At 36.1% G+C, this 17,461-nt stretch overlaps 1 protein-coding gene across 1 annotated transcript in view; it reads left to right on the plus strand.

Moving 5' to 3' along the window:
• The window catches only part of TMEM232 (transmembrane protein 232), a gene marked incomplete at its 5' end in the record, with an annotated part of 285,351 nt that overhangs the window by 160,380 nt on the left and 107,510 nt on the right, over positions 1–17,461 (plus strand). The window contains one exon of the mRNA XM_062211950.1: positions 2,331–2,578. Within this exon, the coding sequence (XP_062067934.1) occupies positions 2,331–2,578 (248 nt within the window). The remainder of the gene's footprint in view (positions 1–2,330; positions 2,579–17,461) is intronic.

Here is a 17,461-nt window from a genome sequence, read left to right on the forward strand (position 1 = left end):
GGGAGCTGGATTGGAATCAGAACAGTGCCTATATGGGACACTGGCATGCCAGATGGCAGCTTTACCCACTATGTCACGGTGCCAGCCCCATAAAACTTCTTTAATTGGAAAAGTTGTGTATATTCTGTACAACATGATATTTGGAAATATATATATATATATATATATATATACATATATATATACTCATTGTGAAATGACTAAATTGAACTAATGACATAGTTATCATTTTTTAATGTAAAAAAACCACTTAGAAAATCTACCCTCATCAATTTTCAAGAATGCAATATAGTTGCTAACTATGGTCAACATACTATAAACTAGATCTCTTGAACTCACCCTTGTCTGAGATTTTTATATCTTTCATAATATCCCTCCAGTACTCCCACCCCCTCCAGTTCCCCTCATCCTCTTGTAGCCATCATTCTACCCTTGAATTTTAGGACCAACTCGTTTAGACTCCAAATGTGAGATCACATGGTGGTGTTCATTTTTCTGGGACTGACTTTTTATTACTTTACATAATGTCCTCCAGACTTATCAATGTTGCTGCAAATGTCAGGAATTCCTTCTTTGTCATGGCTGAAAAGTATATGTACATCACATTTTTCCTTCATCCATTTGTTGATGGACTTTTAGGTTGATTCAATAACTTGGCTTTTGTGAATAGCTCTATAATAAACAGGCGAGAGTGGGAATCACTTCAGCATACTGATTCGTTTCCTTTGGTTATATAGCCAGAAGAGGTGTTGCGTGCTACAGGCTTGCTTGTTTGCATGATTTTCATCTTATCTTTTTTAGTGTTTCTTTCTTTCTTTTTTTTTGCTTGTTATTCTTTCCCATTCCCAGTGGCTTTCAAGGTAAATTACATTTGCTTATTTGTCCTCATTTGTATTAAACCTTTTCAGTTGTCATGAGACTATACTCTTTTTCTCCTTACAATTTTGCATAGATAATTCAATAATCAGTCTTTGAACGACAACTTCACTGAGCCCAACCTGATCTTGGAATCCTGGAGATTGTTAGATGTTCTCATGCAGCAAAACATTTTCCATTCCAATGCTTCCTCCCACAGGTTCAATAGGCACTAAAAATGAATTCTGAGTGACTAGTAATGAGCTGCATGAAGATGGGTAGTATTAAATAAAAATATAAAAACAAATGAAAAAACACAGCATACAACTTATTTATAAAGGAAGAATTCCCAGTATGAACATATTGTGAACTTTAAAATTACATAGCACATGACATTTTACTTGTATTTTCCTTTAATATTACTGATTCCAGCCAAGGAAAATATGCTTCTGGCCATCTCTAAAGAAGTAGTTAAAATCAGTCATAGAGGCCGGCGCCGCGGCTCACTAGGCTCACTAGTGCCTGCGGCGCGGGCACTCCAGGTTCCAGTCCTGGTTGGGGTGCCGGATTCTGTCCCGGTTGCCCCTCTTCCAGGCCAGCTCTCTGCTGTGGTCCAGGAGTGCAGTGGAGGGATGGCCCAAGTGCTTGGGCCCTGCACTCGCATGAGAGACCAGGAAGAAGTACCTGGCTCCTGGCTTTGGAACTGCGCAGTGCGCTGGCCGTAGCAGCCATTTGGGGGATAAACCAACGGAAGGAAGACCTTTCTCCCTGTCTCTCTCTCTCACTGTCTAACTCTGCCTGTCAAACATAAAATAAAATAAAATAAAATAAAATAAAATAAAATAAAATAAAATAAAATATAAAATAGAATAAATAAAATAAAAATCAGTCATAGACACTGTTGAACTTAAATGGAATATTTCAGAAAATAACTGCTGATAAAAAGGCTGCTTAAATATTGTGGAATTCTTGTGGTTATTTTGATATTAGAACATTAGATTTAATCAAAATTGAAATACTAAAACATCTTCAATCAAACAAAAGCCCTTGTTTTTCACTTAAAAATTTTTGTTTTTATTGGAATGTTGCATTGACTTCAAGTAAGTTTCAAATTGTGCAGAAGAAAATGGAAGTCTGATTTTATAAAATGTGTTACTTTAATTGATTAATTTCTTATTAAATATATTTTAGAAATACTTATGTAATTCTTATGTGCCCAGTGAGTCAAATTAAAAATTTAAGTTTTATTACTAAATTTTCAAAATTTTAAGACTGGATTCATTTATGCTTCACTTTTTTCTCATTGAAAAATTTTTATTTTGGAAACTGTCTTTTTTTATAAAGTTTATTTTATTTAGCAGGATTAATGCTGTAATCATCAAAGAAAGTGAACTAACTTTGTCATTTAATATTACATAATTTATTCTCTCATTTAATTGTATTTCAACTAGTTCCTTTTTCTTTCCTTTCAACAGGCAGAGTTAAACGATTTGACTGATCCTTTCATGAGGTATGATGTAAAAGTTGCTTCTGATGTAGGGGAAGAAGTTTTCTCCAAGTATCTTGGATGGAGAATTGCCAATACGCTTTCCAGCCTCTTCTTTCCCTGTGTTGACACCCGAATTCCTCCTTTGGAGAAGTCATTGACAAAATGGGATCAAATGAAATGCCCAAAGAAAAAGCAGGAGTCTATGAAGAAAAGAGTTCTACGTTTTACTGTAAGGTAAAGTGAATTTATTCTAAGAAATTATATTTGCAAGTCATAGGAAATACAAATAATCCTGTTCCCCATTGTTGAACACTCTTAATCCAAACCTCGCCTCCACTGCTTCCTATGTATCCTATCATGGGTAATGTACTGCCTTGTTGGAAGCTGTTTCCTTCTGTTTAAAATAGGTCTTATTATATAATACAGATTAGCATTCATGTAATTGTTATGTGGAAAGTATATCAGATTTAAAACAGGGATTATGTCATTCAATATTCAAAACTTTATGGCTATTCATTTTACATATGTGTGGGTGTGCATCTATATGTGGCTGTTCATCTTGTATGTGTATAGACAGAGTTAGCATGTAGTTAATGTATCTGACTTAGAGACTTGAACATGGTAAGTGCGCAGTAAGTGGTTGTTTTGAGAATACTTATCAATTTTTATGTTTCAATCCTTTATAAATGTCTTTTAATCTACTTCTAAGGACAAAAGGAAAACTTGAACATAGGAAGAATTAATTAACAGGATATTTTAAGATTTCATAATTATTTGCTATTTATTCAATGGTAAATTAGTTACACATTCACAGAATTTCATTTACTACTTGACATATTTGGATATTTTTCACATTGTCATCCTCTGACATTAAAATGTAGGTGAAGAATCACTCTGTTGTCTGCTGTCAACATAGGCTCTGTTTTACATTCTTAGTAAAGATTTAAGACAGGAATTTTTTATTTACTCCTTAGCCCAAGTTAGGTTTTTGTGTTAGTTTTTTTTTGTGTTAATATAGACAAATTTACAATGAAGCCAGTTTTCTTTATATTTTTGCCTATTCATCATTTGATACTTTTTTTCACTTGATACATTTTGATGCTCTATTCTTACGAGACTATGATTGATAGATCATGCTTTTATTTTGATTTTGCTTTCCTTAATTATTTTTTTATTGTACCGCCTGGACCTCACCCATGTCTTATAAATTGCACTTGATTTAGCTTTGCCCTTATGCCTTTTTAAAATCCAATCAAAATTATTGCTTCTGGCCGATAGGAATTTAACCTAGTGAATAAGTTCTTGGTCTGTATAGTTGTTGATAATGTGTAAATTTAACTACATATTTTATTGCCATCACTGTAAATATTTTCTTAAATTTTCCCTTGATTACATAATGATTGGATTTTTTTTAATGTCTGCTGAATATTTGAAAATATATTATTTTTGCCTCCAGGAATGGGAAATAATTTGGATGAAAACTGCTTACTCTTTAAACCTATTGCCATAGCATCATATCATGTTTGCAAAGTCTAGTATCTTGTATCGTTTTCTCTCCTTTGTAGGATTCTCACATTTTTTTTCTTTAAGAAAACATACACATATTCTTTCTCTGATGTTTTCAAGAGAAATGCTTCTATATTTTCTATATGTTATTATATATCAATGGTATAAAATGAAAGCTTCCCACTGTTTCCGATCCCTGTGTGCCTGGTTTGCCTTCATCCCTCCTGTCCTGCTGCCAACATAGTAATTGGTTGTTCATCATTTCAGAGTCTATAATATTCAAATATAGGGAAGTATAAGTTTTTTATCCTCTGAATTTTTACATGGAAGTAAACAGTTGGCATCTGGCATTTTAGTTTAATTTTATTTCATAGAAATCTTTCCATGAGCATCCACAGGGAATTTTTTATTACTTGTTGAAAATCAGATATGATGTTTTCCTTAGTAGATATGTACTATATTTTCTCTTTTTCCATTGGTTGGCCTTTGGGTTGTGTTACATTTTCTGCTACTACAGAGTGCCAAAAAAAGCAACCTTTTACATGCATGCCTTTTTAATACCTGGAGGAATATCTGTAAGGTAAACTCTTAAAACTGTGATTTCTGAATCCAAGTTTATACACATTTGTAATATAAATATATATTTCCAAATTGCCTTTCAGAACTTGTGCAAATTTATATCCTCACCAACAGTGTAGGGGAGTGTCTGTTCTTAGACTTCCCAGCGGAGGGCTTTGACAATTGTTTGAGATTTGAAACTCCGAGAAATGTGGTAGGATTCCACCCCTCTTACTCCAGTATGGGATGTGGGGGTACCAAACAGTGACAGAGCCACTGAACCACAGTGCCTGCCCCAAACCACTCTTTCCAAATATTTATTTATTTATTTATTATTGGAAAGACAAAGTTACTCATTTAGTTTTTTGAGTAGTTGTAACCTTTCATTTGTTAAGACCTTTTCGTGTTTGTTTTATTTGGAAATTACCTTCCTTGTGTTTGTTTTTTCTTATTTTATATTTATGTTTTCTTTTCTCTTCATGTTGCTTTGTAAAATGGCCTCTTTCAATATATCTGTCACTCTATGGAAAGAGCTAAAAGTATCTATTTTTTAAACTACTATGTTGTACTTATTTTAAAATTTTGATTATAGTATTATTTGCCATGCTTATTGTATTTTTTTATGTAAAATTATTTGTAAATTGTCTACATGGTTTATGGAGGGTTTTTGTTTTTTGTCTCTTTAGAAACATTAAAACATTACCACATTCCTGCTAGTAATTTTAAGGGTTAATTTTGTGCATTGTGATCATTGATCAATTTGAAAATTTTTTGTGATGTTTGCAATGAGGTGTGGATCCAAATATTATACTTAGTTGTCCTAACAACATGTATTGAGTCATCTATCTCCCCTTAACACTTTTCTTTCTTTCTTTTTTTTTTTTTTAAGATTTATCTTATTTATTTGAAAGAGCTACAGAGAGAGGCAGAGAGAGAGAGAGAGAGAGAGAGAGATCTTCCATCGATGGTTCACTCCCCAAATAACCACAATGGCTGGAACTGCGCCAATCCAAAGCCAGGAGCCAGGAGCTTCTTCTGGGTCTCTCATGTGGGTGCGGGGCCCAAGGACTTGGGCCATCTTACACCAGTTTCCCAGGCCACAGCAGAGAGCTGGATTGGAAGAGGAGCAGCTGGGACTAGAACTGGCTCCCATATGGGATGCTGTCTTTTCAGGCCAGGGCTTTAACTTGTTGCACCATAGTGCCGGCCCCAAACACTTTTCTTGATTTTAAGTATTATCCTTATCAAAACTAAGCTCCCGTTTTTTTGTGTGTGTGTGTTTAACTTTGAATGTTTTATATTGTTCCTTGGCTCTAGGATATTCTAAAGCTACAATTCATACATATTTAAATATGTGGATTAATTTATTGTAGTACTATTTTGTGTATTAATATACATAGGGATTGTTTCATATTACTAATTCTCTGGAGATTTTTGCCAGCAATTTTTATTTATTCATATTTCCTATCAATTTTAAAATTAATTTTTCTATTTTTTTGTTTTTAAAGAATTGTTTTATTTATTTGAAAGAATTACAGAGAGAGGTAAGAGCCAGAGAGATAGAGGTCGTCCATTCTGCTGGTTCACTCCCCAGATGCCCGCAATGGCCAGGGCTGAGCTGATCTAAAGCCAGGAGCCAGCAGCTTCTTCCAGGTCTCCCACATGGGTGCAGGGGCCCAAGGACTTGGACCATCTTCTATTCCTTTGCCAGGCCATAGCAGAGAGCGGGATCGGAAGAGGAGCAGCCAGGACTCAAACTGGCACACATGTGATGCCGGCGCTGCAGGACAGGGCTTTAACACACTGCACCACAGCGCCAGCCCCAATTTGTCTAATTTATAAGCAGTTGTGTACTCATATCACTTTAAAATTTTAAATTAACTTTAAGGAAAAATTATCATGATGCTGAGAATTAAAATATCCATTTATGCACTTGTGTGTTTGTGTGTATGTCCTTAAGTGGTGTTTAAATTTTTCATGTATGTCTCGTATTTTTCACTTTAAATTCATTCTTAAGTATTTATCTGTCTTCTTGCCAATATAACCTTTTCTCCAAATATACCTTCTCATAGGTTGTCCCCTATCTGTATGAGGGTACCTCAAAAAGCTGTGGAAAAATAGAACTAGAAGACGTTTATTTTGGTATAATAAATTTGAAATCCATAGAGATAAAAGGTATTTAAAATCTTGAAAATATGTATTATTGAAAAACTATGTGTGGGCTTCAAATATTTTGCAAGATAGTTAAACATTTAGTTATTTTTTTAAAGATTTATTTATTTGAAAGACAGAGTTACAGAGGGGGGAGAGAAAGGGGTTGGGGGATGTTGCACTCAATGGTTCAATCCTGAAACCAAGAGTCAGAAACTCCATCAGGGTCTGTCTGCCATGTGGGTAGCAGGGATCCAGATACTTCAGCCAGCATCTGCTGCCTTCCAGAGTGCATATTAGCAGAAAACTGAGGAAACTGGATAGGAAACAGAGGCAGGACTTGATCCCATCACTCTGTAGGGGTTGCAGGCATCCCAAGAAGCAGCTGAACTCACTGTACCACAACACCAGATCCTAAACTTATCCTCAAATTATAACTTTTCATTAACTGTTTGAAGTCTCCTTATATGTTGAAAGCTGTTGCTTTCCAAATTGCTATCATCATCAATTCACTTACTGAATTTGTTTTCTAATTTTATTAGATACAAATAGTTTATTTCCTCTGTCCTGATTTATACTTTTAACTCATGTATTTTGTGGTCTCAATATGCCCAACAAAATATTGAATAATAGTGAATATGGACATAATTTTCTTTGTCCTGTTATTACTAAGAAAGCCCTCAGTGTCTGCCAGTTAATCATGATGCTGGCTTTAGGATGATATTTTCTCATTTTTCAAAAGTATTTCTTAGAATATATTTGTGCTCCCTATAAGTAAGTCACTTGAGATTTAAGGACACACAGTGTAAAATTGAATGACTGTGAAAAGATATTCTATAAAAACAGCAACCAAAATGGAAAAGTGGTAATGATATGGGCATACTTCAAGAGGTTTATGGACTAATGGATTTTAAAGTAAATTTATTTTAGTGTATTTTTAAATTCAGAAATAGTTTATTCATGATATACATTTTAAATGAACTTTTTGAGGTACCCTCCTACTCAAAATAGACATTAAATAGGGATCACTCATCAGAAAGATTCAAAAATTATAAATGTATGTTGCCACCTAAATGTATAGAGGAAATGTTCGCAGAATTATAAGAAATAGATAAAAAAGGATAACAACCATAAATTTCAATACCACATATTCAATAATGACTAGAACACCCAAACAGAAGATCAATATGAAGACATTGAACTCCAACAAGACTATATACCAAATGGTTTTAATATTTATATACAGAACATTCCACTGGCAGCAGAAGAATACACTTTCTGATCAAGTGTCAGGGAATTTTCTATAGGAAACCCTTTGTTAGGTCACAAACAAGTGTTAACAAATTGAAAAGACTGAAATCACACCAAGTATCTTTTCCAACCATAATTGAGTGGAGGCAGAAATCAACAGCAGAACAGAAACTAGAAAATTCACAAATATGTGGAAGTTCACAGTACACCTTTGAGCAACCATTGTGTCAAAGAATATATCAAAAAGAAAACCAGAAATGTCTTAAGACAAATGAAAATGAAACATAACATCATAAAATTTATGAGTGCAGCAAAAACAAACAAAAACTATTAAGGGCTTTAATGATGATTAACAGCTACATTGAAAAAGGAAATCTTCGGGCCAGTGCCGTGGCACCCTGTGTTAATCCTCCACCTGCAGTACCAGCATCCCATATGGGCACCAGTTCTAGTCCTGGTTACTCCTCTTCCAGTCCAGCTCTCTGGTATAGCCTGGGATGGCAGTGTAGGATGGCCCAAGTGCTTGGGCCCCTGCACCAGTGTGGGAGAGACCAGGAAGAGGCTCCTGGCTCCTGGCTTTGGATCGGCACAGCTCTGGCCATTGCAGCCATTTGGGGAGTGAACCAATGGAAGGAAGACCTTTCTCTCTGTCTCTCTCTCTCTCACTGTCTGTAACTCTACCTCTCAAGTAAATAAATAAGTAAACCTTTAAAAAAAGAAAAAAAGGAAATCTCAAAAGGGTAGGCAATTGGCAAAGCAGTTAAGGCATTGCTTGAGACACCCACATCTTAAATCAAAGTGCCTGTATTCAATTCAAGCCCTGTCTCGGCATGTGAGTCCAACTTTCTGCTAAAGCACATCCTGAGACGCACCAGATCGATGGTCCAAGGACTTGGGTTCCTGCCACACACACAGAAGACCCAGATTAATTTCCAGGACCTGGCTTTGCCCAGGTCCAGCCTTGGCTGTTGTGGGTTTTTAGGGAGTGACCCAACAGATGGAAGATTCTCTCTCTCTGCTTTACTAATAAAAATGAATATAAATAGGGGGTTGATGAATATAAATAGGGGGTTGGCGCTGCGGCTCACTTGGTTAATTCTCCACCTGTGGCATCGGCATCCCATTTGGGCTCTGGGTTCTAGTCCTGGTTGCTCCTCTTCCACTCCAGCTCTCTGCTGTGGCCCAGGAAGGCAGTGAAGGATGACCCAAGTACTTGGGCCCCAGTACCTGCATGGGAGGCCAGGAGGAAGCACGTAGCTCTGGCCATAGCGGCCATTTGAGGGGTGAACCAATGGAAGGAAAATCTTTCTCTCTGTCTCTCTCTCACTGTCTAACTCTATCTGTCAAATAAAAAAAATTAAAAAAATTTAAATGAAGATGTCAAATAGCAACTCCACAAACTAGAAAAAGGATAAACTAATTATTATTAATTAAGAAATTATTAGAAGAAAAGAAATAACATTTAAGGAGAAATAAAATAGACAACAGGAAATAGAAAACACTAAAAATAAAGGAAAAATAAAAACAAACCAGATTTTTTAAGATAAAATTGACAAGTCTTTGAATAAGAAAAAAGTAGATAAGACTCAACAAAAAATGAAAAAGGAGACATTATAACTGATAGCACACAAATACAAAGCATCATAAAAACATCTGTGAGCTAACTGGATAAGCTAGAAGATATGGGTGAACTCCTAGTAATGTAATAAACCATGGAGGTGCCAGAACTAACTATAAAGAAACACAAAGTCTCAACAGACCTGAAACTAATAAATCAATAGTGAAAACTCTCAACAAAGTATAAACCTGAAACAGATAATTTCACTGGTGAGTTATACCAAACATTTGAAGAAGAATTAAAAATAATGCTTTCAAACTCTCCCAAAAATTCAAGAGGAGATAATACTTCTAAACTCATTTCAAGAATTTAGCATTACCAAAGCCAACATTAAAACTTTAGACCAAAAACCACTGATGAATATAGATGCAAAATCCTCAACAAAATACTACAAAGGAACCCAATGGTATATTGTCAAAATAATATACCATGACCAAGTGAGTATTATTCCTGGAATGCAAGGATGGTTCAATAATATGAAAAATAAATAATGTGACACACAACATTAAAATAATGAATGCTAAAAATCATGTGATCTTTTCAATAGATACAGAAAACACATTTGATATAGCTCAACACCATTTTCTGAAAAACTATCAATAAATTTAGGAATACAAGTAACATACTTCAAGATAATAAAGGCTAAATGTGGAAACTCTGCAGGAAGCATCATATTTAATGATAAATAACCAAAAAAGTTTTTTTCCTCTGAGATAAAGAACATGATAAGATTCTCCTATTTTTATTCAACATGTTACAGGAAGTCTTAGCTGGAGCAATTATATAGGAAAATGAAGTAAAAGCCTCCCTTGTCAGAAAAATAGAAGTAAAATTGTCTGTATTTTGTAGGTGATATGCTCTCATATAGTCTTAGAGAATACACTAAAAGAAAGCCTATTAGAAATAATAAATGAATTTAGTAAAGTTACAGAATACAAAATCATTCAAAAATCAGTTGCATTTCTATACACTAACAAGAAACTATCAAAAAGGAAATTAGAAAAACTGTCACATTTACAGTAGAACCAAACAGAATAAAACATTTAGGAATAAACTAAGGATGTAAAAGACTTGTGTACTGAAAAACTACAAACTGCTAATGAAAATAATTAAAGAAGATAGAAACAAATGAAAACTATCATGTATTTATACACTGGAAGATTTAATGTTGCAAAACTATCCATACTAACCAAAGTTTTCTATAAATTCAATATAATTTCTATCAAATTCCAATGGACTTTTTAAACAAGTACAAAGTTCATAATGAAATTATAAAGTTCATATGAAACTACAAGAGATCACAAATAGCCAACTCTATCTTGAGAAAGAAAAATAAAGCTGTAGGTACTACATTGTCTGATCTCAAAATATATAAGAAAGCTACAGTAACCAAAACAGCATGGTATTGGCATAAAGACAGACATATAGACTAATAGAACAGAATTGAGAATGCAGAAATAAATCTACACATATCTGATCAGCTGAATATCCACCCACAAGGGTACCAAAAAAAGATGAGTGGTTTTTTTCATAAATGGTTCTGGGGAAAACTGGATATTCACATGGAAAAAAATAAAATTGGACCCTAGTATCACACACAAAAATCAACTCACAGTGGGTTAAAAAATTAAATATAGGACATGAAATTATAAGAGTCACTGAAGAAAACAGTGGGAAATCTTTATGATGTTTGTATTTGTAATGATTTTTTGATTGTGATACCAAAAGCACAGGCAGCAACAAAAATAAACAAATGTAACATTAAATTAAAAAACTTTTGCAAAGCAAAGGAAATAATGAACAGAATGAGAAAGCATCCTACAGAATATAAGGAAAAATGTATTTGCAAGACATACACAGGACAAGGAGTTAATCTCAAGAAATATAGAAAATTCTATAACACAATGACAAAAAAGTAAAAGAAAAATAGGTAACACCACTTGGGATGCCTCCATCCCATATCAGAGTACATGGGATTGAGTCCTAGATCCACTTCCAATTCTAGCTTCCTGATAATTCACACCCTGAGAGACATCAGGTGATAGCTCAAATAGTTGAGTCCTGCCATCCAGACAGAAGACCAGGGTACTGGTTTCAGTTTAGCCCAACTTCACTTGTTGTGGACATTTGGGGAATAAGCCAACAGATGGGAGATCTCTCTCTGCCTTCCAAACAAATGAAAGAAATAAAAGAAAAACAGATTTTAAAAACTATACCAATAACTATATTTTAAAAATAGACTAAAGAATCAAATAGATGCTTTTCCAAAGATATAAAATTAGCAATAGGTATATGAAAAAATATTCAACATCAGTGGTCATCAGGATATTCTGTGGGAGAGAATGACTGTGACTATGAGAACCCATATGGAGAGAAACCACATGGTGGAGAGTAAGTATCAGCTGGCAGCTAACAGTAAGGCTCTTGACATACTAAAAGACCAACCTGAGCAAGACAGCTGAGGCCAGCTGTCAGCTGAATGCAGCTGCATGCATGCACTCAGCTGATACTCCAGGATATATAGGCTAGTCATCCCCACCCAGAGAGCCCTGTCCAAACTCCTGACCAACAGAACTGAGATAGGAGGTGGCCGTTGTTCTGAGTCATAGAAGTTTGGGGATAGTTTCTCAAGCAGTAATATGTGATGAAACTAAATTATTTTTACTTGTTATGTGACTCTAGTGTGCTAGGAAGTCTTCTCACTAATAATGGATCTAGAAACTCTGCATCAGTAGTGCTAAGCAAGATTGGTTTATAATTTCAATGTTTTTCAGTCATTGTGAAGTTTTAGCATCAATGCTATTCTTCTGAAGATTCCTCTTTTTCTATGTTCAGAATACTTTTAACAATTTGTAACGGTCTAATCTTTCAAGCTATGGTAGAATTTCCTCTTAAACTATCACTACCTTGTGTCTTTTTCTAATAGTTGTTCCTTGTCAAATTTTTCCATTTTCTTTCTTTCCTTCCTTCCTCCCTCCCTCCCTTCCTTCCTTCCTTCCTTCCTTCCTTCCTTCCTTCCTTCCTTCCTTCCTTCCTTCCTTCCATGACATATCTTCCCTGGCCCAGTCAACTCCTGGCCCAGTGCCTCAAGACCAGAGGGATTCTGGTTGAGGGTCTCTGGACAGTTGGTAGGGGTGGCATTCATGGAAGTGCCAAGTATAGGAGGCATTGCAGGTGGGGAAGCATTGGTCCTTCCACTGACAGCTGCCCTCTTTTTCCTGTCTCAAGGAAACACCTTTAGTGGGGCAGCCTCTGGGCTGGGTTCCTGGCAGGCTCCCTTTCCTTATTCTCTCCATAGCTGCACTTGCTACCTTACACCTTTGTCAGCAATGTTTCTGTTTTCTGTAGCAAGACTGTTATTCAGCCAGGGTACACAAGTCAAAGTAGATTCAGTTCCTATTGTTTGAAGCCCCTACCATAAAAGTGTCTGCAGTATTAATCCTAAAACTCAGTCTCTTCAGATGTTTCTCTTTCTTCTTAGATCAATTTAGCAAATTATATGTTCTTTGAGTATGATTTATTTCATCCTAGTTTTTCAGGATTTATTTGGCCATAATTGAACAAAGTATTCTCTTGTGATTCCTTATAATTCTGTTTCTGTGGTTATTGCCCCCTCAGTTTTTATGTTGTAACTTTTCATCTTGTCTCTTTTATCCCTTTTAATTAGTTTAGCTAGTATTTTTAAATCTATTTTATGTGACTTCCCTGATTATCTAGTTTTTGGATTTTAACTCAGGTATTTTTCTTCTTATCTACATGAATTGATTACTTCTTTCCTCTGATCTATTTAGTGCTTCATCTTCTAAGCTCTTGAAGAAGACATTAAATCATTGAGAAAATGCTCTTCCTTGGCCTTTGCTGAAAGCATTATTTAAGTTCCCAAATCATGGGAACACTGCAGCCTAATGCTATATTTTATTGTAGGTGTAATAATTGTGTGCATCAAAGCCAACAGGCTTCCTTTTGTTGATAGTCAAAACAATCCTTGAGAAGACTTTTAAACATTTTTCAATGATTCTATAATCAATAGGAAGATACATAGAATTTTCATTAATGATCATACTGCCTGGGCTTTAGTAGTCTTATTTGCAGAAATAATTATTCCAAAATTCTTCAGCCTATATTACATGTTTGAAAAGTTTTTTGACATGACCAACACACAATGAAAATGTCAGCTTAATAGGTCATTATCTTGGGATTTACTTTAGAATCCTCAAATGTATTCTTCGTATTCTTAAGGACCACAGATGTGGAAGAATAATCAATCTGGAGCCTCAAAAAGAACATTAAACATGTTCACTTTGGTTTAAGGGACAGTTAAAGAAAGAGACAGAAAGATAGAAAAAAATGGAAGATCCTGGATATTAGCAAGTGAAAAGTAAAGAAATTACAGGGCAGGGAGGGGAAGTGAGTGGTAAAAAAGGGAGATGAATTATTATGCCTGCTGGGACACAAGGAGAAAGGAAAACAGAGACAGAAAAAGAAGATGCCTTTGGGATTCTTTTTAAAAGTGGCAAAATGGAGCAATAAAAATTGTAAGCAGAAAGAAAGGTGAGAGACTGAAAGGAAAGGAGAAAGGCATGTAAGGCAGAGAAACACTGAGAGAGAAAGGTGCAAGTCAGGGTTTGAGACGAGCCGGAGAAGGAGACAAAGGAGCGGAGTTGGGTTAAGACCCAGAGTCCTCTGTAGACTTTGAGAGATTAGTAAATTAAACTTCTCATCAGAGCCCACACTTCATTAAGTAAATGACAATCATTCATCACTGGTCTTTGAAAAAAATGTTATCTGCTTATCCATTTTTCCACAGCTCATTACAGGCTCTAGAAATTAAATTTAGAGCATTTCTGCTTGAATGCGATCCTCAGTCGCACAGCAGCCTACCAATTCCTCTAAGCAGGAGCACCTCATGTTGCACAGCTCCATGGGACAGCATACTCATTGCGCCATACGTGTGAACACTGACCCCTGGGGCTGTAGCTAGGCCAGCTCCGGTTGCTAATGGCTAGAGTCAACAGGTGACTGGAGCAGGGCCACAGCTTGAGGACATTAATAAAAAGGTTAAGTCAGCTCTGATTGAACAATCTCCATTATCTATTAGGCTGTGGGATATTGGATTTTATATATATATATATATATATATATATATATATAAAATAAGTGGTTGAGAAGCAAATTTAAATCTAAGCTATGTGTTGAAAACACGGCTCTGGCTCAGTAGCATCCACGGTAGGAAATTTCATTTCTTCCATTGGCTTGATTCTCCATTTAATCAAGAGCTAGCACCTTTTGTGAGGTCTTCACCTCCTCCCACTTCTAGGCCCTCAAAGTGGAATTAACGAAGCTAATGAAGGTGGGAGATCGCTGCAGCTGCATAGGTAGCAGCACAAAGACATAAAGTGACTCCCATGGTGTGCTCAGCTCTTTTTCACCCCTTAAAGGCTTTTATCCAGAGTCTCACAGCACCCAGTCCTCGTGCAGAAGGATGCCTGGAAATCTCCATTCTACACTTCCAACAAATAGAAACGTGAAAGACATAAAAAAAAAGCCAATATACCAGGACTCTCATAGAAGATGGAGAACACTGAAAAGGTAGGAGGACAGGAAATGCAAGATAATATGTTTCTTTATAGCCTCAGAAAATAAAGCATTTTTATTTCAGTGTGAAAATCCCAAAATTTACTAGTTAGGAGAAAAATGAGAGCTTCTTTATTGATGAAGCATCTGCCGTATCTCATGATCTATAATTTTTTTCCAAAGGTAGTTTTGTTGTGTTTTTTAGCCTGTACATTATTTAACAGGAAGAATGTTGTCTTTTATGTGTTTTGAAACATATATTTTGCTCTGAGTGACTTGCAGGGTTCATTCCTTTCCTTTATGTAATTTTTCAAAAGAAAATTGATCATTTTGCTTCAGTATATTGAATTTTTTTGCTGTTTTGCTCTAAGTTAGTGGGACATTCTGCCGGATACATGCTCTTTTTGCCTGTCAGCATTTTTTATAAATGAAAAAAACATTATAGTTCTTCACTAGACCATAAAAACTGGAGCCAAAATAATCTAGGTGTATCATACCTCTGCCTCTGAATATGGTATTGCTGCTTGTTTTCTTTGCCAGTAGAACTATCTTAAGGTTACCTTAAGACTGAGAATATGGAACTCCGAAGTCCAAATTTTCCAAAACTAGTTTTTACATCTAAAATTTTGCTTCTGGATTTCTTATATTTTCTGTGCTTACACCATAAATTTCCAAAAACTCACAAACTGATTTTTTGCAAATATATGAGGGGTCTTCAAAAAGTTCTTAAGAATGCATATTATGAAAAAAACTACACATGCATGAAATATTTTTTGCACCAAACTAAACATCTTTGAATTTCATTTTCCCTGAACTTTTTATAGTATCCTTGAATAAGACTAGGAGAACATTATTTTAAATATTATTTCTAATCATATTTTGTTTGCTAAATTTTATATTTGAAGACATTTTCCATAAGACTTGCTCCCGTGTTTATATCAGTTCAATTCACAGTGGCTAAGATATAGATTCAACCTAAATGTCCATTACTAATAATTGGATTTTAAAAAGGTGGGGCCGGCGCTGTGGCTCAATAGGCTAATTCTCTGCCTGCGGCGCCGGCACACTGGGTTCTAGTCCCGGTCGGGGCGCCGGATTCTCTCCCGGTTGCCCCTCTTTCAGGCCAGCTCTCTGCTGTGGCCAGGGAGTGCAGTGGAGGATGGCCCAAGCGCTTGGGCCCTGCACTCCATGGGAGACCAGGAGAAGCACCTGGCTCCTGCCTTCGGATCAGTGCAGTGCGCCGGCCGTGGCAGCCATTGGAGGGTGAACCAACGGCAAAGGAAGACCTTTCTCTCTGTCTCTCTCTCTCACTGTCCACTCTGCCTGTCAAAAAAAAAAAAAAAAAAGGTGGTATATAGACATAATAGAATATTATTCATTCAAGAAAAAAGAATGAAATAATGACATTTGTAACAAAATGGATACATCTGGAAATCATTATGCTAGGTGAGATAAACTAGACCACATTTTCTTTTATCTGTGGCAGTTAATATAAAACTTTTGTGTCTGATGTACCATGCAGTATATTGTTTTTATATATATATATATATATATATATATATATATATATATATTGCTTCACTGAATCATATATACTCCTCCTTGTTAAAAAAAAAAAAATGGAGGAGGGGTATTAGTGAAGACTCTCAGAGTGCTAGTGATGTGTTCTCCTTAATTTAGATGCTGTTTATTAGTGTGATCAGAGGACCAAAAACTCATTATCTCTGTGCATTACTTGGCATATATACTGTATTTCAATAGCAAGTTTTTAAAAAGGAACAAAACTAGCAAGAATGAAGTGAGAGCATCTGTTCTGATTTAGGCAAGAAATGTTTCATGACCGACTTCATAGACAGGATGGCCATGCCCCAAGATAATTAATGTGAGCACAAGAGTAGTAGAACTAAGAATAGTTATCCATTACTGCGTGGTGGCCTGGTAGGAAAGGTAGATGCCACAACAATTCACGACATAAAGTAAGAAACAAGCTTGGCTGGCGCGGTGGCTCATGAGGCTAATCCTCCATCTGCGGCGCCAGCATCCCAGGTTCTAGTCCCGGTCGGGGTGCCGGATTCTGTCCTGGTTGCTCCTCTTCCAGGCCAGCTCTCTGCTGTGGCCCGGGAAGGCAGTGGAGGATGGCCCAAGTGCTTGGGCCCTGCACCCACATGGGAGACCAGGAGGAAACACCTGGCTCCTGGCTTCAGATCAGCGCAGCGCCGGCCGTAGCGGCCATTTGGGGGGTGAACCAATGGAAGGAAGACCTTTCTCTCTGTCTCTCACTGTCTAACTCTGCCTGTGGAAAAAAAAAGAAAAAGAAAAAAGAAACAAGCTTTATTGGACAGACAGAAGCTTATGATAAGAGGCTAGCATTGTGGAGTAGTAGCTTAAGCCCTGTGATGCCGGCATCCCATATGGACATTCGTTCATGTCCCAGATGCTCCACTTCTGATCCAGCTCCC

This window comes from Lepus europaeus, chromosome 15 (genome assembly GCF_033115175.1).
Source record: "Lepus europaeus isolate LE1 chromosome 15, mLepTim1.pri, whole genome shotgun sequence".
NCBI lineage: Eukaryota > Metazoa > Chordata > Mammalia > Lagomorpha > Leporidae > Lepus > Lepus europaeus.